Below are 25,212 nucleotides of genomic sequence, written 5' to 3' on the forward strand. Positions count from 1 at the left end.
TATCACATTCCGAAAAGAAAATAATTAGGTAGGGTAGACGAGCCCTTATTCATCTTAATAGTCAGGATGTCACACTAGTTTGATGGTAACTCGACTTACAGTGATTGGATTGCGCTTAAATAGGTATCAGAATCGTTGCTTCGATTCTAAGAAGCAGTAACATAAAATAACTGGTTTGGAAAATGTAAAATACTCGTGTTTGAGCGAAACAAAAAGTCGAGTACAACGCGTCCTTATTCATCCTACCATTTGGCCTAATACGTTAAATAGAGATAACAGACACTGCTCTAACTAATGTATCCAAATGGGTGGGGTGAATGCAGAAGCTGAGCTGAATTAGGGTGAAGTTACCCTAGTATTCCAGTAGGCTTTTCCTTCGAGCTATGTTGCAGTTTCTTCGCCTAAACAGGTACGTATCCAAAGGGGGGCTAGGGGGCTGAAGCCCCTCCCGAAATGTTTTGGAGAAAAATAAAACAGCATGATTATCAGCGACTTTTAACAATGTTGTAGCTCGTTTTGTGTAAACAAATTATCGAGAAAAAGTTAAAGAAGATTGCTGTTTCCAATAACCAAAAACAATAGTCACGAAACGGCTTCCCTGGGAAGCTGACAAGATTGATTAAGGCTACGATGGATGGTGTTGTGTCAAAATTTCGGGCGGCCTCTCGGGTCCGTCACGCAGGAGACTAAGACAAGGGGATGGGTTGTCCTGCCTGTTGTTCAATATAGCGCTGGAAAGTGTAATGCGAAGAGCGGGGTACGATTTTCACGAGGTCCGGACAGTACGTGTGCTTCGCTGACGACGTGGACATAATCAGTAGAAACAAAGAGACGGTAGCAGATCTGTATACCCGACTGAAGCGCTAAGCAGCACGAGTAGAACTGAAGATAAATGTGTCTAAGACGAAGTACATGGTGGCTGGCGGAACCGATCGCGATAGGGAACGCTTGGGCAGTAGTATTACGATCGACCGCGACGAGTTCGAGGTGGTTGACGAGTTCATCTATCTAGGCTCATTGGTGACAGCGGACAATAACACCAGCCGGGAGATCAGAAGGCGTATTATCTCTGGAAGTCGTGCTTACTATGGGCTCCACAAAACTTTGAGATCCAGGACGCTTCACCACCGCACAAAATGCGCCATATACAACACACTGATTAGACCGGTGGTTCTCTACGGGCACGAAATGTGGACAATGCTCGAGGAGGATCTGCAAGCTCTATCCCAGGTAACGAAAAGGCCGATTCTTTAGCATTAGAAGGTGACATAAAGGGCGAACACGAAATTATTGCGACACATTCAACAGGGCATAACTTTTTTACCATTGGGTAATAATCAACCAAATTTTGCACACTTTCTCATTGGTGTGTATTGTTTACATGCTGTCAAACTCGAAGTCGTGTTTTTCGATTCAACGAAAATGGAGGTGAACCAACGCGAGTCGAGAGAACAAATTCTTTCCAAACACCTGGAATTTCCTGACCTGTCGCACCGGCAGTTGGGAAAAATGTTGAACATTCACCATTCAATCGTCTCCAGAGTGTTGAAGCGGTTGGACCACGGCAAAGGAGCTGGAAGAAAACCGGGACCGGAGAACAAAAAGACGGAGGGAAAGGTGAAGCGGATGATTAAAGCAAATCCCAACATCTCAAGCCGTGATTTGGCTAAAAAGATCGGCATGTCGCAGAGCTACGTCCAGAATGCAAAGAAGAGAGCTGGACTACATACATACAAGGTACAGAACTTCCCAAACCGCGATGAGCGGCAACAATCGACGGCTAAAACTCGGGCATGGAAGCTCTACGAGAAGATGCTGACAAAATATGGCTGCTGTGTGATGGACGACGAAACGTATATAAAAACCGATTTTAAGCAAATTCCGGGGTTGGAGTTTTTCACGGGCAAGAGCAAGTTCTATGTAGACGACAAATTTAAGAAGAAGAAGTTCGCCCCAAAATATCTCATTGGGCAGGCCATCTGCTCTTGTGGACTGAGGAGTGAGCCTTTCGTGACAAAGGGCACAGTAAATGGCGAGATCTGCAAATCTGAGTGCCTCGAGAAGCGCCTTTTGCCGTTTTTGCAGCAGCACGACGAAGCTCCGCTATTTTGGCCAGATTTGGCATCATGCCACTATTCTAAAAGTGTCCTGGAGTGGTATGAGGTTAATTCTGTCCATTTTGTTCCAAAGGACATGAATCCGCCAAACTGTCCGGAGCTGCGCCCGGTGGAGCAGTACTGGGCAATGATGAAGCGGGAACTTCGGAAGAGCAAGAAGATAGTCAAAGACGAGAAGGACATGTTAAGAAAAAAACTGAGAAACTGGTACCGGATGACACTGTAAAGACTTTGATGGAGGGCATCAAGCGAAAATGCGTTCAATTTTACACTCAAGGCTCCATCGATTAACTTTTCTTTTGATTTTTGAAGTAAATATATGTATAAAACTACCCTAAAATTTTGGTTTGATTTTAAACATTATAAGAAAATTGGCATGACATTTTCGGTGTAGCAATAATTTCGTGTTCGCCCTTTATATGAAAGACCAATCTGCTTCAACAATTTTTTTTAGTATTTGTCGTCAGAGGATACTCAACAGTTAGCAAACTTCGTGGAGCAATGGTGAACTTGGACGATGGATACATTCCATTATCCCAAAGGTATCAACGAAGCCTTGGTTCAGGGGGTTGGATGTGAGTCGGGATTTCATTTGTGTAACGTCCCGGTTTATGTTCAACCACTACACCTTGGATGCGCATTTGCGGCGTATTGAGCTTTCGGTCAGTAGTCTGTGCGCTTGTGACGAGGGCTATCACGACGTCGAGCACGTTGTCTGGGTATGCGCCGGGTATTGTGACGCCAGGTCTCAGTTAAAAGATTTCCTTCAGGCCCGAGGTAGACCACCCAATGTCCCAGTTCGGGATATGCTGGCAAATCGCGATCTCCCCTATATTTCACTAATTTATAAAACGATAAATATCCCAATTTAGCCCCTCTCTTTTATTTCTCGTTTTTAGAAGAAAGGGCCTTGTAAAACCGATCAGCACCAGAATGCCATTATGTGACCGCCGTCGCCCTTATCACGAAATTTGAAGCGAGAGCGACCCGATTCTCCGTAGTTTCGATGAACCTCGCCCATCAATCCGGGTCTTGACGTCTGTGTAGCCTGAGGTTCTAAGTCATGTCACTGATTTCCCGTTTACTTGAAAGTGGCAATTTTAGTCTTCTTACCTGTCCCCATATCCGCCTACTCTCTTCTCATTTTCCATTTATTTAGTTCAACATCAATTTCGTGATAACACTAAATCAACGATTCGCCTCCACAATACTCGATTTGTAGCTGCAGCTCTCCAACGTCGGTTACGCCCAACACTCGCCAAATCACGTTCCTCCTGGTCCGCCCATCGTGCTCTCTGCGCTCCTCGCCTTCTTGTACCAACCGGATCATTAGCGAACAGCATCATTGCAGGATTGTTGTCCGGCATGCTTGCAATATGCACTGCCCACCGTATCCTTCCAGCTTTGGCCACCTTTTGGATACTGGGTTCGCCATAGAGTGCAGCGAGCTCGTGGTTCATCCTTCGCCGCCACACACCGTTCTCCTGCACACCGCAGAAGATCGTCCTTAGCACCCATCGCTTGAAAACTCCTAGCGCTTGCAGTTCATCCTCAAGCATGGTCCAAGTCTCGTGCCCGTAGAGAACTGCCGGTCTTATAAGCGTTTTGTTCATGGTGCATTTGGTGCGGGGGTGAATCTTTCTTGGCCGCAGTTTCTTCTGGAGCCCATAGTAGGCCCGACTTCCACTGATGATGCGCCTTCGGATTTCACGGCTCACGTTATTATCAGCCGTTAGTAAGGATCCTAGGTAGACAAAATCCTCCACTACCTCGAAGATATCCCCGTCGATCGTAATGCTGTTTCCTTGCCGAATCCTGTCGTTCTCGGTTCGGCCTAAACTGCCCATGATCGCATATCAGTCCCATAAAGATAGGAAATCCCATAGAAAACGGGACAACTATGCGATCATGGGTAGTAAAAGCATATACTTTATTTTGGACGCATTTACCACCAGACCGACCTTCGCTGCTTCGCGTCTCAGGCGGGTGTACAGGTCTGCCACCGTTCCAAATGTCCGGGCGATAATGTCCATGTCGTCTGCGAAGCATACAAATTGGCCGGATTTCGTGAAGATCGTGCCCCGGCTGTTGAGCCCGGCTCGTCGCATCACACCTTCCAGAGCGATGTTGAATAGTAGACACGAGAGTCAATCACCTTGTCTCAGTCCCCGTCGAGATTCGAATGGACTGGAAAGTTCACCCGAAATCCTTACGCTGTTTTGTACACCGTCCATCGTTGCTTTGATCAGTCGAGTCAGCTTCCCGGGAAAGCTGGTTTCGTCCATGATTTTCCATAGCTCTACTCGGTCGATACTGTCGTATGCCGCCTTGAAGTCGAAGAACAGGTGATGCGCTAGGACCTGGTATTCACGGCATTTCTGGAGGATTTGCCGCACGGTGAAGATCTGGTCCGTTGTCGACCGGCCATCGATGAAGCTGGCTTGATAACTTCCCACGAACTCATTTACTTTAGGTGATAGACGACGGAAGATGATCTGGGATAGTACTTTGTAGGCGGCATTCAAAATGGTGATCGCTCGGAAGTTCTCACACTCCAAATGGTCGCCTTTCTTGTGAATGGGGCAGATCACCCCTTCTTTCCACTCCTCCGGTAGCTCTTCGGTTTCCCAGATCCTGAGTACTATCCGGTGCAGACAAGTGGCCAACTGTTCCGGGCCCAACTTGACGAGTTCTGCTGCGATACCATCTTTGCCAGCTGCTTTGTTGTTCTTGAGCTGTTGGATGGCATCCTTAACTTCCCTCAATGTGGGAGTTGGTTCATTCCTCATTCCTCCTTCATTCGTCCTCAACTGCACTGACGTAGTCAAATCCTCTGTTGCCTTGGTCATCTGTACCTACATTCTCCTCGCCGTTCAGGTGCTCGTCGAAGTGCTGCTTCCACCTTTCGATCACATCAAGGTTGTCCGTCAGCAGGCTCCCGTCCTTATCCCTACATATTTCGGCTTGCGGCACGAAGCCTTTGCGGGATGCGTTGAGCTTCTGGTAGAACCAGAGGTGGGAAAATACCGGTTGAGTACCGGTACGGTAAACCAAATTTTCACAAGTGTTTATGTTTCCTTTACATTCTAAGCGATTTTATCGCTGGTTGTGTTTATACGAGACACGAAAACCAAACCGAGTTTCGTTTACACAGCACCGCGGTTTGGTTTTGATTTTCGTTTACCGGTGCACGAGTATGGGAAGGAAACACGAGAATAACGAAACCAAACTTCGGTTGTGTTGCGGTTGTGTATTCGGGTTGATGTATATCGGCTGTGCTAGTGCTGCTAGTATTTTTATTAAGAATTCTAAACCAATTTCTTTATAATATAAGGTATTTTTTCGGTAATTGAAAAAATGTCTTCAGACATATTTCTGTTCAAATAAATTATGTTCGTGGTCATGAACGGCGTTCCTTAACTCAATATTGCGACATTTTCATACTGATTTATTGTTATTCGTCGTCATTTTGCATCCCAATATGGTGTTATTTTCACGACGATTTAGCATTTAAAAGCATGCATATTTAAATTGGCATATATTTCCAAGGAAACGAAACTTGAATTGCGTCGTAAATTAGAAATTCAAAATGGCGGCCTATTCATGATTTAAAAACTAGCATGGTTACATTGTGGACCAATATCCACATTAATGATTGAAGGTCGTTTTACATGTTTTGTTGTAATGAGACAGACAACTTCGTGATTGGACACAATGTGAAAATTTTTTTTTAATAAAATTATTATTGCGACACATTTTTTAAAAAATTAATTGTTCTGCAGTAGACACACACATCGACTGGTATCGCTGGAAATATTTATTCCTTAAAGAAACTCCGTTTTTAACGGCGGTCTATAAAATGAAAGTGTTTTTGTTTTTCGTTAGTTGGTTGCTGTTCTCAATGAATTGAGTTTTTTTGTAATTGAATAATTTAGTGGTAGTTTTCTCTAAACTCGAATGTTCGCGACCAAACCTTCTAGATGTTTCAAAACGATGTACAGTAACAGCAAAAATAACTGAACTACGTATTACCAGCACTCAGTAAATAAGGACCTAATCGTGAGTTTCCCCCCACTTGCTTCTGAGTTGCTTACCATATGTGAATAACACACACATACACGCAATTGCCTTTGTGCAATGATAGATGTATCAATACGATGCGCCGTAGCAGTAATAATAAGGATATATGTATACAAAATGCGAGTGCGTGCTCGAGATTATTCAAGAATCGCCTAACCAGCGCAACCAGACGTGGCTTAGATTTCATTGATACGACTATTGGCGATATAAATACAGGCCACTTTGAATACACTGAGTTTTAATGTGAAGTTTCAAGTGATTCAAGTCATGTTTAATTGATTTCATTAATTTAATTGATTTCATTAATTTAATTGATTTTATTGTTTTTGTTATTTTATTGACATCGCTGATTTCATTGTTTTCTTTAATTTCAATTTAAACATTTTGACATTAACATCAATTTGTATGCTCTAGACAACTTTGCCAAATCAAACATATCTACATTTCATGGTTCGGCATTGAAGCAAACATCCATTGTTGAGCTTTTAACAACTGCTCAGAACCAGCCATTTCGATATTACCCCATTAACTCTCAACAACTAATTGAACTCAATTCAGTTGTCTATTCGGCAGCACTGCAGACGAATTTACTGCTTCTTCTTTCAACCGAAGCACCGTGTACAGAAAAAACCAGGCTCGGTTTTCTAAAGCCAAACCGAAATCGCTGCTGAGAATACATCAACACAAGTTGAAATTCGTACACACATGTAAACGGTGCTGAGTGGCTCGGTTTGGTTTTATAAACTGAGATTCGGTGGAGGTTTTTCTTTCGTTTACCGTGTGAACGAAATATAAACCGAATACGATGTGCAGCACTCGTTTACAAGTGTTGAGATTTTGGGGACCATACAAGTGAATGTACGTACCGGTTGGTTTTCTTACCCACCTCTGGGTAGAACTTCCATGTATCTTGAGAACGGCACAGCAGTTCCATTTCCTCGCACTCCGCTTCTTCCAGGCGGCGTTTTTTCTCCCGAAAGAGGCGTGTCTGCTGCCTCCGCTTCTGTTTGTGTCGTTTCACATTCTGTCGGGTTCCATGCTGCAGCATGCCCGCTCGCGCTGCATTTTTCTCCTCCAAAACCGCTCTGCACTCCTCGTCGAACAAATCGTTCCGTCGTCTCCGTTCCTCGCACCCGACAATGTCCTCAGTTACGTTGTTGATGGCTACTTTTACTGTTCTCCAGCAGTCCTCTAGAGGGGCCACGTCTCCCTCGTCCGCCAACGCCGCCTCGAGGTGCTGCGCGTATGCCTACTCTCTTCTGTTCCTGATATAACTACTGCAACACCGATGATGGAAATAAACCACATTTGCATTTTGCATTCCTAGTTTTAAGATAGCTGTGTTTTGTCATAAAAAATATCATTTCCCACCTTGTATATCGAACTGCATTCCTAGTTTTAAGATAATTGCAAAAAAAAATTCTAAAAAACTATTGTATCCAAACGCATTGGTGCCTATCAAATAAACGAACTGAATAAAAAACGGCAAAGCTGCATCAAGTATCTCAACATCTACAGCCAGCACAATTATTTTGGAAATTCATACTCGTAAAGGCAGCAACCATGATGATGATACAGCCCAAGCATGTGAATTGCAAAAATAAGACATATTTGTAGTAATAGACTTCTCATCCAATGACATTTGGGCAAAAAGTGTAATGGCGGTCCTGGAACCAGATAGCTGACTATTACGCTCTAATTATTACAAAAACATTGCTTAAACTCGACAATATAGATGGATGGTGATAAGATTTATATAGAAAAAGTGGCGACAAACTCCGTTGTTTCACAATCTGAATGTTTTATTCTTTTATTCAAAGGTATTTTTAAAACACAATTAAGAACAGTTGTCAAATCTTGCTTCAAAAAGCCACGGTCACTTATTTCAGAAAGCTTCAATCACGATTTAGTTGCTACTCTTATACGTTATTTTATAATCGAATTCAAACCAACTCTCATGAGATTAGTTGGCAAAGAGATGGACTTGTAGGACTAATCTTTAAAAAGGAATATTCATAAAATCATATTCAATAACTTTTTGGTATTGTTACTTCTTACATACTAAGATAAATATACGCTTGATATTCGATATGCAGCTTTAAATTGCGCAGCACCCTTCTCGGGAAGCTTGACGATTATGCGTGACACTGTTGCGTTTAAATGAAAAAATAACCTTAATATCTACGACGTCAGCTTCAAGCTTTAGGCACTATATGCTTCAAACGTCAGTCATGGGCCTTGTTTTTACTCTTAACGAACGACTAATTCCTTTTGTCATCTTTGTTAACACCCGATATGCTGACTCGCTCGGAAGGCACTGAAAGCATGGTCGCTTCTCCATTCGGAGATTGCTGAGCACCGTTGGCAGAAGGTGTAGTCGTATGAACCGCTGACAATTCTACGGGAGTATGAATTTGGGATTGCTGCAAAGAGGCTGCCTCCGCCATTTGCAGTCCGATAGTGGCTCCTATTTTGGCACTAGCTTGTCGGAAGCTGTCGCTCAATTTCAGCTGGACCACATTGATACACATCGAGGTCAACGCGAGGCCGAAGATTAGGTAGAGGATACTGCACATCATGTAGATCGGATGCTGCGGAACAAAATCACCGAAACCAATGGTGGAGATGGAGATGAACACAAAGTAAAAGGCTTCGAAGAATGACCAGTTCTCCCAGGTGAAGTAGATGGTGGCGCCAAATAGCATATATGCAACTAGGATGAAAATAGCGACCGAGATCGGAAGATTGAATTCATCGTCAATTTCGAAGGTTTCTGGAAGAGGAGTCGTAGGAGATTCACAGGTTGGGGGAATTTCAGCCGAAGTTGATGGTTCGGCAGGATCTGCAGCCTTTGTCTCGGTTGGTTGAAGCTCGTTATCTCCACTGGGACGGCGAACCATGTCATAGACTACGTTTAGACCCTTCATCACCTCCTAAAAATGCAAAGGAAGGATTTAAAAAATATGTTCGAATACTTGTGTAATGTAGTATACCTTAACTTGCGCTGTTTTCCTAACTTTTCGGAACGAGCCAGTGTAGTATACCCGCCGAACGTATGACCACAGGAATTTTATTCCTCGCGTGAAAAGTTTTCCGAAATCAGCCAGTACTATCAGAAAAATCGGTATCCCAATGATGGCGTAAATGATCGTTAATGCTCTACCTGTCGTTGTTGAAGGTGATATGTGCCCATAACCTGTAACATAGAACAAAGGAAAACATGATTAATAAAAAGTTTGATTGGAAGTGTGAAAGTAATGTATAATATGTTATTAATTTAAATTTTTTAAATCGTTCATTACCAATAGTTGAAACCACAGTCAAGGAATAGATTACACCGTTGACAAAATTCCACGCAGTGTTACCGCTGTAGGTTTTCATGCCGGCCTCAAATGCCACCTGCAGCTCTTCTTCAAATTTCCTCAGTCTGACCCTTGCAGTTTGTTTCCAGTCTTCTTCCCTTCAAAAGTTTTAATCATGCTTACAAAAGAATCTCTATTGACTTGAAAAAAATATCTATCCATACTTCTGATTATGACTGGAAAGCCAGAGATGATCGATGAAATCCCGCTTTACTCGTTTCACACCACACTTGTACTGTGACTCAAAAGTCCCTTCAGTTACTCGAAAGATAATGCCCCCTACACCACATAACATTACCAACACCCCAAGGTAAAACAAACAGTCATTTACTTGCAGTCTCATTCGATGCACCTCCAGCGGTGTATCATCTAAGAAATCTAGCCAAAAGTCTTTAACCTCTTCCAATATCTCCGCCCAACTGAACTGGTCATCGTCCTTCTCAACGTAAATCACCAACGCTCTCCTTCGTTTTTTCTCCTTTGGTCCTTCGACCTTCTTCTCTGCTAAAGCAATCGATTCGTTCTTGTCGCCTTTTTCTCCTTCCTTATCAATATGATTCAATATTTCGACACTTTCTTTCGGCTCCGTATCATCTGCTTTCGCTACCCTTCGCTGAGTTAAGACCATCTCATCTTCAATTCGAACATCTGGAACAATTATTTTTTCCGCCACTGGTGAAACAGGTTCCACAACTAGAGAAACTGGTTCAGCTTCCGGTGGAAAATCAGACGGAAGTTCGGACTCCGGTTCGGGTGAAGTTGCCAGCTCTGCAGTTTTGGTCACCTTCACATGTTCGATTTTTACCGCCCTTGGCCGTTTCGGTTTTCTTGGTGAAAATCTTCTTCTAACTGTAGCCAGTTTTTCCTCATCACTGGTATTGTTTCCTTCATCTTCACTGCTGGACGCAGAGGCACTGGACGTTTTTGGGATGATTAGTAACTTTTTTTTGATCGGCCCCGGCGAAACCGGAGTTTTGGAACGTGTTGGCGGAGCTGGTGGTAAAACTGGAGCTTCGATGCTCTTCGATCGTTCGTTTTCCTTTTCGCGGTTCTGCAATTCCACATGAAGCTTCTTCCGTTGTTCTTCCAGCAATTCCTCCCGATATTTATCGAACCGCCGTAGCCTCATTCGGTCCAGCTCTCGCTTCTCCTGGAGGAATTTAAGCTTCTCCAGTTCAAACTTTCGTCGGTCCTCATTGAACCGGGTAAGGTTGGCCTGGAGTTGGGAGGAGCGTGTTTCGTTTTCCTTGCTCCGTTCTGTTTGGTACCGTTCGATGCGTTCGCGGCGCTTCCGAACTTCGGTATCGGAAACCTTGCCACCATCGCTGGAATCATCAGTTTTCGGTTTGCTAAAATTGGACATTGGATGGATCAGATAGAGTGTTAAGAAACAGTAGATGAATGCGTCAACGTCTGAACCGTCGAAAGTTCTATAAGAGTTGTAAAGGTGACCGGTCTCCGTCTTGTTTTTCAAATTTATGAAAGGATTTAATTGAAATAAATTGCAACCACAACCAACTAACTACGTTCGCTCTATGGTTCTAGATTTATAGGGTTTCGACATTCGTTATCGTAGTCTTTCTGTCCACCGCAAGTGGTTTGAATTGAACATGATCAGATTTAGTCACTTTGATTTGCGCTAAAAAGCTTACTTTCAAGGATCACATTGAACCAGTCCAAGCAAAATGCAACAAATATATTCAATGTTTATACCGTCTCATAAACAGGAAATCAAAGCTCTGGCTAAAGAACAAACTATTAAATTATAAACAAATATTTAGGCCGGCAAAGCTATATGTAGTACCAATTTGGGCAAGTCGTTGTGCTTCAAGGAAGGAAACGCTTGAAAGGATTTAGAAAAAAATTCCGAAGATGATTTTGAAGTGTTCTCCCTCAAACAAGTTACACCGACACCCAAACATAGAAACATTAGCAATTATGATGAACAGCATTATAAGAGATTTCCGACGAAAAACATTGTGATCATCAATTGCAACGATCAGGGCCGTAGCGTGGTCTTCAGACGCCTGTGGCGGAGTCTCAGTTTTGCGCCCCTTGCGGCATTTGTCTACGCTAGCACTATTGACAGCGAATTTACGAAGCAGAAAACCGTAATTTTCTAGTCTATTTCGAGCAAAGCCATCAATATGGAGCACCAACAGAACACAATAGTTTTGTGAAATTTTACATACAAATTCGATACAGATTTGTTTGCAATATCATTCGAAGTCAGGTATTTAAAGGCGACGGACGGAGAATTGTTAAAGAAGGCTGAACGTGCAAATCGGTTAACAGATCTGACAATTTATTAAGGAATTGAATATTTGTACCTTCACCAATCGTTTTATTTATTTCCTATAGTTAAAAGATTGTAAAAATACAGAAAAATTTGATATCCAAAACGTTGAACCAAAGTTCGTTTGCGTTTGACTCTTTTCATGTAAATTCCAGCAGCAAATCTTGAACAGTATATAAATGAAATCAGTGGATGCAAAACATTTGAAGGCGACGAGGGAGCATCTATCCATGAGACAGTAATGTTTTAGAATGTCATGAAATGTCAAGATTTTTAAAAGATAGCATTTACGGAACATGGAAAATTTCAATGATTTTTTCTGGCTATTGCAATATTTTGATACAGTACCAATTTTTCAAAAGAGCGTAGATGTTTCTGCGCGCTTTGCTTTCAAAAAGTTTTTGTTCGGTTACTGTATTTTAAACAGCAAAACTATCTGAGAATGAGTTCCAGGGAATGAAAATTTCTGTAGAAAAAAAATATGCGCTAAAAAATGTTGAGTCACTTTTCTCAAAAACAAAATTTTTATGTAAAAAATTTAATTGGCAAGCAAACCATTTTTATTTTTTTTATATTTTGACAACAAAAGTCTAAAGAGAAAAGAAACATTTTGAATGTGATTGCATGATGCAGAGCTTAAAGGGCGAACACGAAATTATTGCGACACATTCAACAGGGCATAACTTTTTTACCATTGGGTAATAAGCAACCAAATTTTGCACACTTTCTCATTGATGTGTATTGTTTACATGCTGTCAAATTCGAAATCGTGTTTTTCGATTCAACGAAAATGGAGGTGAACCAACGCGAGTCGAGAGAAAAAATTCTTTCCAAATACCTGGAATTTCCTGACCTGTTGCACCGGCAGTTGGGAAAAATGTTGAACATTCACCATTCAACCGTCTCCAGAGTGTTGAAGCGGTTCCAGGAGCAGTTGACGTTGGACCACGGCAAAGGAGCTGGAACAAAACCGAGGCCGGAGACCAAAAAGACGGAGGGAAAGGTGAAGCGGATGATTAAAGCAAATCCCAACGTCTCAAACCGTGATTTGGCTAAAAAGATCGGCATGTCGCAGAGCTACGTCCAAAGCAAAGAAGAGAGCTGGACTACATACATACAAGGTACAGAACTTCCCAAATCGCGATGAGCGGCAACAATCGACGGCTAAAACTCAGGCACGGAAGCTCTACGAGAAGATGCTGACAAAATATGGTTGCTGTGTGATGGACGACGAAACGTATATAAAAGCCGATTTTAAGCAAATTCCGGGGTTGGAGTTTTTCACCGGCAAGAGCAAGTTCTATGTGGACGACAAATTTAAGAAGAAGAAAATGTCGAAGTTCGCCTCCAAATATCTCACTTAGCAGGCCATCTGCTCTTGTAGACTGAGGAGTGAGCCTTTCGTGACAAAGGGCACAGCAAATGGCGAGATCTACAAATCTGAGTGCCTCGAGAAACGCCTTTTGCCGTTCTTGCAGCAGCACGACGAAGCTCCGCTATCTTGGCCAGATTTGGCATCATGCCACCATTCTAAAAGTGTCCTGGAGTGGTATGAGTCCGCCAAACTGTCCGGAGCTGCGCCCGGTGGAGCAGTACTGGGCAATGATGAAGCGGGAACTTCGGAAGAGCAAGAAGACAGTCAAAGACGAGAAGGACATGTTAAGAAAATGGAAAAAAAACTGAGAAACTGGTACCGGATGACACTGTAAAGACTTTCATGGAGGGCATCAAGCGAAAATGCGTTTAATTTTACACTCAAGGCTCCATCGATTAACTTTTCTTTTGATTTTTGAAGTAAATATTTGTATAAAACTACCCTAAAATTTTGGTTTGATTTTAAACATTATAAGAAAATTGGCATGACATTTTCGATGTCGCAATAATTTCGTGTTCGCCCTTTACCGGTAAAAAGTTTTTTATTATTTTGATAATAAAGGTTTTAACCTCCGGGTCATTCACCTCTTTTTCGGGTTAGAGAAATCTTTGTAGAAAAATCTCTAACCCTATGGGCGGGGTTGGGAATTGAACCCAGGTGAGCTGCGTGCAAGGCAAACGATTTACCAACTACGTTATGCCCACCCCCGTTTTTTAGAGACAGCTTTACACATATTTTTAAATTTCATACTAATTGAAATACAAAACTGTAATTTTACTACAGAATATGATTCTAAGTATCATTTCAAATCAAATTGCATTTAACAAAAAAATTTCAAAATGCGATAATTGTCGAGATATTTGCTCCAACAAAACTAATTTTTTCGTGTGATTAATTTTTAAAAGTTATTCGTATTTCCTTATCGTCAATTGTCAACAAACTAATGTTTATCATTTGAATGGCGTAAAGGAACTTTTTAGTGTATTTGGATCATGGAGAAACTTTCTCCAAAAATTTTTTACAAACAACTATTGACGTATTTTAATAATTCATAGTATTTGCGGTCCAAAACGCAATTTTATTTTTGAATAACTACATTTCAAATCAAAATGCTCATAACAAAAATTTTCTCGAGATTTTAAATTTTGTTTTAACAACACAATTATTTTGCTTTATTACGACATGTTTATAAGTTATTAGCGTTTCTCCATCAACACTAATAGGATTTTCAAAAGGCCCGCCAAATTTCCTGTATTATTTGATGAAAGAAACAATTTTCATAATTTTAAATATTTATCAAACAATGCACGAAATTCATCATAGAAAACGAAACGAATTTTCCTGATTGAAACGAAATGTTTCGTTATTTTCCCAAATGTGTGTATATAGCCCGAATGTTTCGTTAATCGCACGATTTCATTTTCGTTCACCGAACAAAATTTTCATACATGTTTTCATCCGATCTTTGAAGATCGATGTTTGACAACAACGATTTTTTATATGAAAGAGATCAATCTGGCAAAATCGATTTTATTTCAAGTGTTCAGCACTATTGAGTAGTCGAATGATTGTGATAATTATTGTTTCTGACATTTGCGGAAAATGTTTACGTTAGTTACATGCACTCTCGTAGAAACTTTATTTGTTAATATTGTGGCGATTCTTTAGCAAACTTCGTGATTAGCGCCAAAAAGATTTCTTGAGTTGATTAAGAATCTAATTCGTTAATAGCAACAATTTGCAATACACATCTTTCGTAGTGATGGGGTTTTTGGAAAAAAAGATTTTGCCAGGTCGATCTATTTAATATAAAAAATCAATATTGTCAAACATCGATCCTTAAAGATCGGATAAAATACGGAAACTATACGAAAATTTAGTTCGTGAACGAAAATGAAATCGTACGACTAACGAAACATTCTTGCAATGTACACTAAATATTTAAAAGTCACGAAAATTTTCGCTCCTCAAATTAAAGAAATGAAAGCATCTAATCTATTTTTAGCAGATTTACGGATAAATTCGTTCAGCGATATGAATTTTTTGTTCATAATTATTTTGGGGATTTTTCATATTACGAAAGATTCTCGTATAGACTATAAAGACTTTCGTGTATTTTATTCGTTTGTATTCGTTTGATTAATGAAACAGATTCCTAATGAGCCTACGAAGGACGTTTCGTGCACGAAAAAAAATTGTTCCCACAAACGTGAATAAAGTACCATGAATTCAGGAACAATCACGTTTTACGTTACGAAAACAGGACCATGAACAAAACTCATGTGTTTTATACTTATGTTCCATTTTCATTCAGTAATGCCTAAATAACGCTTTTATTTGTAAAGATATTTGTTTTTGCTTTGTGAACTTTAGTCACGGTTTCCGTCATACATTACTAAATCGATTTTCTATATGTGAACTATTGCACAACTTTATGAACATTGTTCATAAAACTAAAGGTAGAACCGTGATTTTATTCATACCTTTTGGAAAACATAGTTACGCAAAAACTATTTCACGAAACCCGGAATATTATTCATGAACCTAGTTCGTGGTTCCAAATATAATATAGTCACGATTAAATAGCCGTGCTCGTGAAATAGTTCACCAAATCGCACAATGTTATTCATGTATACGTGAACTGATTCCCGATTTCTAGCAAATTAGTCACAACTCACCATTTATGATCATGAATTAGTTCACAAAACCATGAAATAATTTTTATATATTCGTGAGCTAGTTCATGATTTCTAGTATAATAGTCACGACTTACCATTCGAGCTCGTGCAATCATTCACAAAATCGAAAAATATTATTCATGTATACGTAAACTGATTTATGATTCCCACCATTGACCATTCGTGCTCTTGAAGTAGTCCTCAAAATTATGAAATCTTATTCATAGAAACGTGAAAATCCAAAAATGTCGTTCATGTGTTCGTAAACTAGTTCATGATTCCTAGTATAATTTTCACGACTGACCATTCGTGCTCGTGAAATAGTTTACAAAATTATAAAATTTTATTCATGGATTTGTGAACTGGTTCGTGACTCGTAGTGCATGATTCACGATCTATCTTGTGTGCTTGTGATATTTTGAAGATATCCGTAATCATTTTCTATTTCATACAACTCTGCACATGGTCTTCAAATTTTCGCGTGAACCACTTCACAAAATTTAGGTTTTATCGTGGAATATCAGTTCGCTCAGTTCACGAAATCGTGATTTTTGCTCATGAATTTATGAACGGTTTTCTTGTTTTCCTAATTAGTTGATTTCAACACAAAAATGAAAAACCGTAACTAAATTGTCAATTAATTTTGCGAGATTCTCAAATAATAGTTATTGAAAATTATTATTGATTTTTATTCAAGCCGCACTTCATACGAAATGACAGCAAATTGGCCAAAATGCACACCTTACTGAAATACATCAAGGTAGCTACAGCAATTATGTTCATACAAGCTGGGCATAACGGTTATGCAGGTAGGTAGTTGTCTCAGTTTGGAAAGCTTGTTTTAGCCTGGACGCAACTACCTGAACCAGTACACAAAAAACAGAAAATTAACTTACTTCATTTTGGTTTTACCTAGTTTTTCTTTAAAAACATTTCAATAAAGGGAGATTTTGATTGACATTTTTTTAATACATGTATACTGAAAGTTGAAAGTATTGTCGAAAATTGTCAAAATCATTCTATTTCGGCTTTATTCGATAGTAATATAGTAAAATTTCAATTATTAACAAATGTAATATGCAATCTGATTATTATTTTTCATTTTTCGAGATTCCAAACTAAATGTGGAATAAGTATGAAGTTTTTTTGTAGTGCTGGCTGACTAAATAGAAAAGAAATAAAAATTATACCTTTCATCTAAAATTGAAATCATCAATCAATTACCAACAATCCTTAAATACCTTTGGCTATTTCGTTTCATTTAAGAGTGCAGTTTATAAAAAGATAACATTATGAGAAATATAACTCTATATTATATTTACGTGTGAATTACTGGCAAATGGAGTATTTCAATAATTTAATTCCATAACTTCATCCGTCGGTCGGTAAAACAAAACATTTGAAATATCCTATGTTGTATTTTACGATGAAGCAGTTTAATTCAATAATGAGATTAGTTGAATTCCAGTCGTTTGTGTCTTGGCTGAAAAGGTAGTGTAACGTCATATGCAATTGTGTCTGGACTAAAAAAGCGTTACAAGCTGAGACAAGCGTTTCAAGCTTTAAGGCTAGTTTACAGTTCGGAAAACGTGTCACGGGATTTGGGTCCCTGTGTATTTTAAATGGAGCTCGGGATTTCAAATCCCGTGACGGGAAATGAGTCTACACAAAAATGACAGTTTTCCTGAAGTGTAAACCCAACCGCGGGAAACATCACGGGATTTTAAAACTCTCCACACAGAAATCCGGCCGGGAACAATTCAACACAAATTGTTTCCGACGGGGAAAATAGTATTTTTAGAAGGTTTGCGATTTGCTGCAAGTTGGATACTGTTTGTATTTTTAAGAAGCAGCAGAGTTTTTGGTTTGACAGTTTGGAGAGATCTCGGCGGGAAATTTTCCCTGATCAAATCCCGACGCAAATCCCGTGCGAAATCCCGTGATCCATTTCCCAAACTGTAAACTAGCCTTTAGCACGGGTAGGCTTTTTAAGTTTTGTGCTAGGCTGAAAGGTTCGTGTCCAGACTGAAACTGACAGCATCAAACTAAAAGCGTTGGATTATTGTTTTCAACAAAAACTTAGTTCGCCCAAATATTAACTAGACGAAACCAAAAACTCGACTAATTTTTTAGTTGAAATTGTGGTGAATCGGTTTTCCGTGTAGAAAGACCCCTGAATGACAAAATAATCGTTGCCGATAGACGCTGAGCATGTGTACAAGCGACTTGCTTTTGTGTCTCGATGATTTTGTTAAAGCGAAAGTTTTATGTGATCAAAGCTTCCTCGCTGATCAAATATACACGTTTTATGATATTAAAATTTGAAAACTTGAGCAATATCTTAACATATCAAGAGAATTTATTGTGGCCCTCATTTTCTAGAAATTACAACTAGATATCTACTCGCCAATTCGCATCTTCATCATTGGAATGCATTGCGAATTTTCCGGGACTTATCCTTCCGCATATATCGTTCGAATTTCAACCAGATATGTTGTGAAAGGAATACATTAAGGCTCAAGTTACCTTAAGGCTTGGTAGTATGCGTAAGAAAAATTGTGTTCAGCTTTGCCACCAGATTATCCATTTAAACCTTTTCAAAACTCTAAAAGAAGAATATCAGTCGATTTATTAGATCATCACGATTCAATTCATGCAAAATACCTGCTGGAAAAACCATCGGCTTAGCTGGATGGTGCTTTTGAAAAAGTGGCTGTGACTTTTTATCACACTACCACACCGAGCTGGGGTACGCAACACAACTGCGCAATGAAAAAACCATAGCCACTTTTTCAAAAGCACCATTTAGCTAAGCCGATGGTTTTTCCAGCAGGTATTTTGCATGAATTGAATCGTGATGATCTAATAAATCGACTGATATTCTTCTTTTAGAGTTTTAAAAAGGTTTAAATGGATAATCCGGTGGCAAAGCTGAACACAAATTTTCCTACGCACACTACCAAGCGTTCAATTCTAACACATGCTTAAAAAAGGTAACTTGAACCTTAACATGCCAAGTTCAACTGCTGCTAATGCCATCGAAGTATTCAAACCTTTTGAAAATTGCAGCTTGAATGCGATAAATTATTTCATCATAGGTAAAGGGAAGACTTTATATTTCCAAAACCCATTTACCGATCATTGTTTATTTTGAAAATTCGAGGTCTATAAGTTTAAAAAGTTAGATCAAAACGTGTTCTGCATGCCTTGTTCATTCTGTTTGTTTATAAACCACTTAGAAATAACATAAAAACAGGTATATTTCCTAAAACGCAAGTAGCTCTTTAAGCGACAAAAGTAACAACGGACCAAAAATGGTGTTTGATGCCATACAGCATATAAAAATGACTATTTGGCGATATAATAATAAATAAATACTGAAATTTTACAATATATTGATGTTGTAAGTACTGCTTCTATGTTTCACATTAATGTAAATTTCATTCAATATTCGAAATAAAAAAAATTTTGCGTTAAAATAATAATGGGCTCTGCACGGTAGATCGATTTGTAATTTTCGATAGCTAATTTTTTCATTAGAATCAAACTATTACTGTGGTTGTATTGAGTATAAAAACAATTATGCAATAACTTTGACCAAAACAGGAAAGCCCAGATACTGCAGTTTGTTATAGATTATTTTACTCGATTTTCAATAACTTCGCCATCCATTCGTAGCATGCAGGGCTATAGCGATTCTAGAACTGATTGATTGTAATAATATCAGGATAGTTAGCGGTCATGACTATAAGCAATAACTGCTCATTTTGGAGAGCAGTGCATAAATTATTCACATTTAACATCTGACGTCGTATTAAATGACGTTTCTCAAGTAGAAACTGATCCGCAAGTTCGTTGCCATATACCGCCACAAAAATTACATATATAATCTCTATATATAACTGAATATCATTGCCAAATATTAGCAAACTATTTACAAGCCAAATTCCTCAAATAATTTTATAGAACCACACCCTTTTGCAATTAGATTTACGGATTAACCCCTATAAGTTTTATTGATCGAGAGCCAAGTTCGGTTTCCCCCCGCGCAATGCGCATAGTTGTCGATGTCACCAGGTCGTGTCACCTATGTCATGTCGCATGCCAAATCGCCGGCATGTTTCGTCTTTACACGCTCTGTAGCATACCGCGAGGTTAGACTCTTCTTGGCACGACGCAGCAGCGAGAATATCTCCGGACTGCTTGGCACCTCCTCACTGTCACGTGGCACCGATCGACTTCTCGGTGCGGCAACCGAGAGCTTCTTGTCCTTTCGGTTGAGAATCTTGTTTCTATGGCTGCCGTAATCCATTGCACGCTCGATAAAGCTTCTCTTGCTGCCTTTCACCGATCCATGCGGGCTTGAATCGACGGTGCTCCGACCGGTGCTTTTGTTTTCCGAACCGCTCTGATCATCGGAGGCTTGACTTTGACTTCCATAGCTATCCAGTGCTCCGTCACCTCGTGACGGATCTGGAGTAGATTCTCGCAGCTGCCGAGCGGCCTTACGGCGTCGTCGGGCAACAACGGGAACATCCGCTTTCGATTCCATGCGTGAATTCAAAAATCACTTCTCAGCAACGTCACAGGGGACGGAATTGAAAGTCACAGTTTTGCATTCAAAAATAATTTCCAACTCTCACACCACTATCGCACTGCTGAGTCACAAATTCACCAAACACATCTTATTTAGCAGGGAAAATGGAAACTTCAGGAACATTCACTGGCGCAGATTTTTACTGAAACTTATTTTCGAAACGAAACCCAGCTTAATTGACCACACTGTTTCGGATAAAAGCCACATTCGCGATCATGTCGGAAAACTGGTACAGGTAATATTTCGTATTTAGTCCATTTTTGGGCATAACTCGATAAAACTGTTCCCCCGTTTGAAGGGAAAGTGAAACACAGGACCGTTCGGGACCGCTTCTCGGAATACTCTGAGCGAATGCGGCTAAAAATAACGACATTTCCAACACCATCAGCTGCCGGCTGTGCCACTGCGGATTTTGAAAGTGCGAGAGAAAAGCAACCGGTCGCGTTTTCCGACGAAAACTTATATAGAAAGAGTAAATGAAAAGCGGTACTGATCTGCGGATGAGGTTGATCCATTTCGTACGACATGATAGCTTATAAATACATAAATGCACTGATGTACTCAATTGAAATAAGTTTGATCCAGAACTGAAAAATATGCCTTACAAGTATCATGTCAGCAAAAGGGCATTTTTCATTTCAAGTATGTAGCGTAATGTCACCAATCATAAATAAATGTCATTTGATACTAATTGTATTAGAACAATAAGTAGCAAATATTCATGTCCACACATAAGCAACGAAAGTATGTTTGTTTTGATTCTTTTCGCAGCAAACGGTCGGGCGGTGGGTGGACTTTGGTGCAATGCAGATTGAATATAGTGGCCGTAACACATTCAACAGTTTTCCCAAACGTGTGTATTAGTGTGACCACGGCGTTGCGGCAAGCAAATACCAGAAATGCTTGGTCGAGAAACCATGTGATATTTTTTCGAACGAGTTGTATTACAACGAAAAATCGTCGGACGTTGAAATGAGCAGTGCTACAAGAATTAGATGTTCTACGTGTTAGTAAGCATTGAACTTGTTGCTCGGGATGTTGCAAACCAAGAGCTTGGAGCGAACAAAGTTTCAGTTTTGGAGATATGTACATTCTAGAGGTTATGGGTAAAACCGGCACCTTAAGCTTAACCCTTTTTTCTGAGTTACTAGAAAATCAATATTATAGTTTCTATGCAAAATTCTTCTTTATAAAATTCTTTACAAGACCTAATATTGTCAGCGCTTCAATAAAAATAATTTCATTAAAAAATATTTCTTGCGTAACTTGGAAAACAAAGGCACTTTGGGTAAACCCGACACCCCATAGGGGTAAGATCGACATTATTAAAAATGTGATATGTACGGGTCATTCCACGTCAGATTTACAACCAACATTTTGATTCCTTCCAAAAAAAATTTCTTGTATTCTTTAGTTTAAAATGATTGACACGTATTTTTTATTCTGGCTGAATATGATTTTTTTTCAAGTTATTAGTTTATTAACTTTTGAAGTTTAATAAATTGAACATTTTCAATCACTGATAACTCGGAAACCATTATATTGAAAAAAAAAATTAAATAAAGATAGTTGCGTTTTCAAATGTGCTTACCGAAAAAATTTCACAAAAAAATATTTTTTGTTATATAACTTATGAAATTTGCAATTATTTGAAACAAATTGAATTTTTCAAATTCCGACCAAATTTTTTACTAATTTTTTTCTTTAAATATTAAGAATCATGATAAAAAGATTGTATAAAAATTTGGGAGTGGATATCAAAATACTTTGCGAGATATTACAATTATGAACATAAAACAAGGCAATTTTACACTAAATGCCCAGTGATAGGGCTATTATAATTGAAATATCTCGTAAAATACTTTGAGTTCCATTCTGAAAATTCCACACAATATTCTCGATATAATTATAAAGTTTTTTAGGCACTGTCCCAAAAAATTATTTGCTTCTAAAATTTGCAGAATACATAAATTACCAAACAATAACAAATATTTCAAAAAAATTTCCGGTGGGATCATGCGAAAACTCAGCTTTTATTTTTTCTACTAATCTAATAGTTTCTAAGTTATCAGGAATTTGGGAGTGGATATCAAAATACTTTGCGAGACATTACAATTACACTCAGGTTTTTTTACGCGGGGGATACAGGTCGCGTAAATGAAAACCGCGTAAATTTCAAAATCCGCGTAAATGAAGGCCGCTTAAATTTAAGAATCCGCGTTAATGGGAACCTCGTTAATGGATACCCCGTAAATTTCAAAATCCGCGTAAATGGAAACCGCGTATATTTCAAAATCCGCGTAAATGAAAACCGCGTAAATTTCAAAAGCCGCGTAAAAAAACCGCGCAAAAAACTGTGTAAAAAACCTGAGTGTTTAAACTTAAAACAAGGCAATTTAACACTAAACGCTCAGTGATAAGCCTATCATAATTGAAACATACCGTAAAATACTTCGAGTGCCACTCTGAAATTTTCACATAATCTTCTTAATATATTTATTTTATCAAAAAAATTTGCTATAACTTAAAAAAATTGCCTCTAACACTTGGATATCACCAAAAAAGTCTTAAATTTGCAGAATGCGCGTCATTCCAGGCGAGATTTACAACTACAGTTTTAGTTCCCTCCAGTTTTTTCCATTCTTTAGTTAAAAATTATTGACACAAATTTTATGTTTTAACTGAATTTGATATATTTTTCAAGTTATGAGTTTTGGAACTTTATAAAATATTTGATTAAATTTCATACATTTTATACAATTGAACATTTTTCAATTTCTGATAACTTAGAAAACTATTAGATTAGTGGAAAAAAGCATTAAATAATAAAAGTTGCGTTTTCGCAAGATCTAACTGATTTTTTTTTGAAATATTTGTTTTTTATGCAATTTATGTATTCTGCAAATTTTAGAAACAAATAATTTTTTTAGGTCCGCGCAGAAAAAAACTTTTTTTTAGCTTTTTTCAAATTATTTATAAATATATCGAGAAGATTGTGTGGAAATTGCAGAACGGAACTCGAAGTATTTTACGAGATATTTCAATTATAACAGGCCTATCACTGGGTGTTTAGTGTAAAATTGCCTTGTTTTAAGTTTATAATTATAATATCTAGCAAAGTATTTTGATATCCACTCCCAAATTTTTACACAATTTTTTTGTCATTATTCTTAAAATTTAAAGAAAATAATGAGTACAAAAATTTGGTCCAACTTTGAAAAAATTCTATTTGTTTCAAATAATTGCAAATTTGCTGTGTGTTCGCACTCTTCAACCCGTAACTCTGGAACCGAAAGGCCGATCAACAAAAAATCAATAGCAGCTTATAGGGCTTCTATACCGTTCATTTAAAACTAAGTTTGAGTAATTTGGTTCAGCCATCTCTGAGAAAAGTGAGGGAGTTTTGAAAACATACACACACATACACACATACATACACACCCACAAATACATTTGTCAATTTCGACGAACTGAGTCAAATGGTATATGAGACTCCCCAAGCAGCACTCGTAAAAAGCGACGACTGCGATTAGTTGCATAAGCAAAGGCTTTTACGCGTGCGCTTTATGGGTTGCTAAATCAGCGCAATAATGGTTGCCATATACCTTTATGTAACGAATTATGTTGCTGAAACTGCTAGTCAACAACTGGTGTTGCTTGAGTCGCCCCTCCGAGCCTCGGTTAAAAAGTCGGTTTTCAGAGTGATTGCTCATCATTTCTATATGACAAAGGCACAAAGCGAAAAAGTGCCAAATTTCAATTAAATTGCCTTTGGTTCACTTCAATCCATTTTCGGGTCCATTAATTTTTCTTGGATCGGTTTCAAATTTTACAGGTGTTTTTGTTATGCTAAAAGGAAACTTTTTCAGCCCGGCGCTCTTCGAAATCGAGTTATGTTGCAAAAATGGCCAGGCTAATATAGAGCTTAGATCCCGCATAAATGTGCACCATATGCCAACCATTGCATCAATCGTTTCAAAACCATTTTCAATATAGTTCGTTCAACAATAGATTAACCATTGCCTAGTATAATATCCATCATACGTCTCCCAACCTTTGAACGGAACGGATCGTTATATTTCACAGTGGTGTTCAGTGTGTAAATTTTAGTGAGTGAAGGTCATCCTTTGTTCGTTCGTTAGCTGCCATTCTGCTGGTGCCGGCAGTAAATCCAGTACATTGTTTTCGCTGGTGCGGAACAATCGACGTTGTTTGCAGATATGTTTTGCTTTATTTTTTTCCTCGTTTGCTTTCTTTCCTTTTCCCAACTTTTACTCTACCTTGCAATCAAATAATAAGACACATTCCCGTTTATATAACGCTCTGCCCTCATGCTTAAATGGCCGAGGGCGAAATACCATCTGATGTAATCATGGAAGTCCCTGATCCCCCTAATACTCGCATTGCTCCCCGTATAAAGCAGTACCCAGAAGGTTCCTCTGGGCCATGGGTGGTATATTTTCGGACCGGAGAGAAACCGGTTAATATATTAAAACTTTTTCGAGATCTGACTGCTAATTACCCGGCCGTAACTCAGATAACACGTGTTCGGGCAAACAAGATACGTGTTCTAGTGAATGATCTCGGCCAGGCAAACGCGATTACTTGCTGTGAGCGCTTTACACGGGAATTTAAAGCGTACGTGCCTTGTGTGGCCTGTGAAATCGATGGGGCAGTGTCCGAACCGGGCCTGAAATGCGAAGAACT

The 25,212-nt window shown here is 39.1% G+C and overlaps 1 protein-coding gene across 1 annotated transcript; it reads right to left on the reverse strand.

Moving 5' to 3' along the window:
• Positions 1-7,968: 7,968 nt before the first annotated feature.
• LOC131687363 (uncharacterized) lies at positions 7,969-20,851 on the reverse strand. Its single transcript, XM_058971444.1, has 5 exons — positions 20,057-20,851; positions 9,724-10,908; positions 9,500-9,657; positions 9,191-9,393; positions 7,969-9,130 (listed from the first exon to the last, which is right to left on the reverse strand). Exons 1-5 carry the CDS (start codon positions 20,458-20,460, stop codon positions 8,459-8,461), a joined length of 2,622 nt encoding a protein of 873 aa, XP_058827427.1. The 5' UTR covers positions 20,461-20,851; the 3' UTR covers positions 7,969-8,458.
• Positions 20,852-25,212: the final 4,361 nt, after the last annotated feature.

The sequence above is a fragment of the Topomyia yanbarensis genome, chromosome 3, assembly GCF_030247195.1.
Source record: "Topomyia yanbarensis strain Yona2022 chromosome 3, ASM3024719v1, whole genome shotgun sequence".
NCBI classification, from domain to species: Eukaryota; Metazoa; Arthropoda; class Insecta; order Diptera; family Culicidae; genus Topomyia; species Topomyia yanbarensis.

What these genes read in the sequence shown, in the direction of transcription:
- LOC131687363 (XM_058971444.1), bottom strand. Translation starts at nt 20,460, where the DNA reads ATGGAATCGAAAGCGGATGTTCCCGTTGTTGCCCGACGACGCCGTAAG. An exon ending in CTTTCCAGTCATAATCAGAA is followed by an intron (nt 9,658 to 9,723) that starts GTATGGATAGAT and finishes AAACTTTTGAAG; the next exon opens with GGAAGAAGACTGGAAACAAA. An exon ending in GACTGTGGTTTCAACTATTG is followed by an intron (nt 9,394 to 9,499) that starts GTAATGAACGAT and finishes TCTATGTTACAG; the next exon opens with GTTATGGGCACATATCACCT.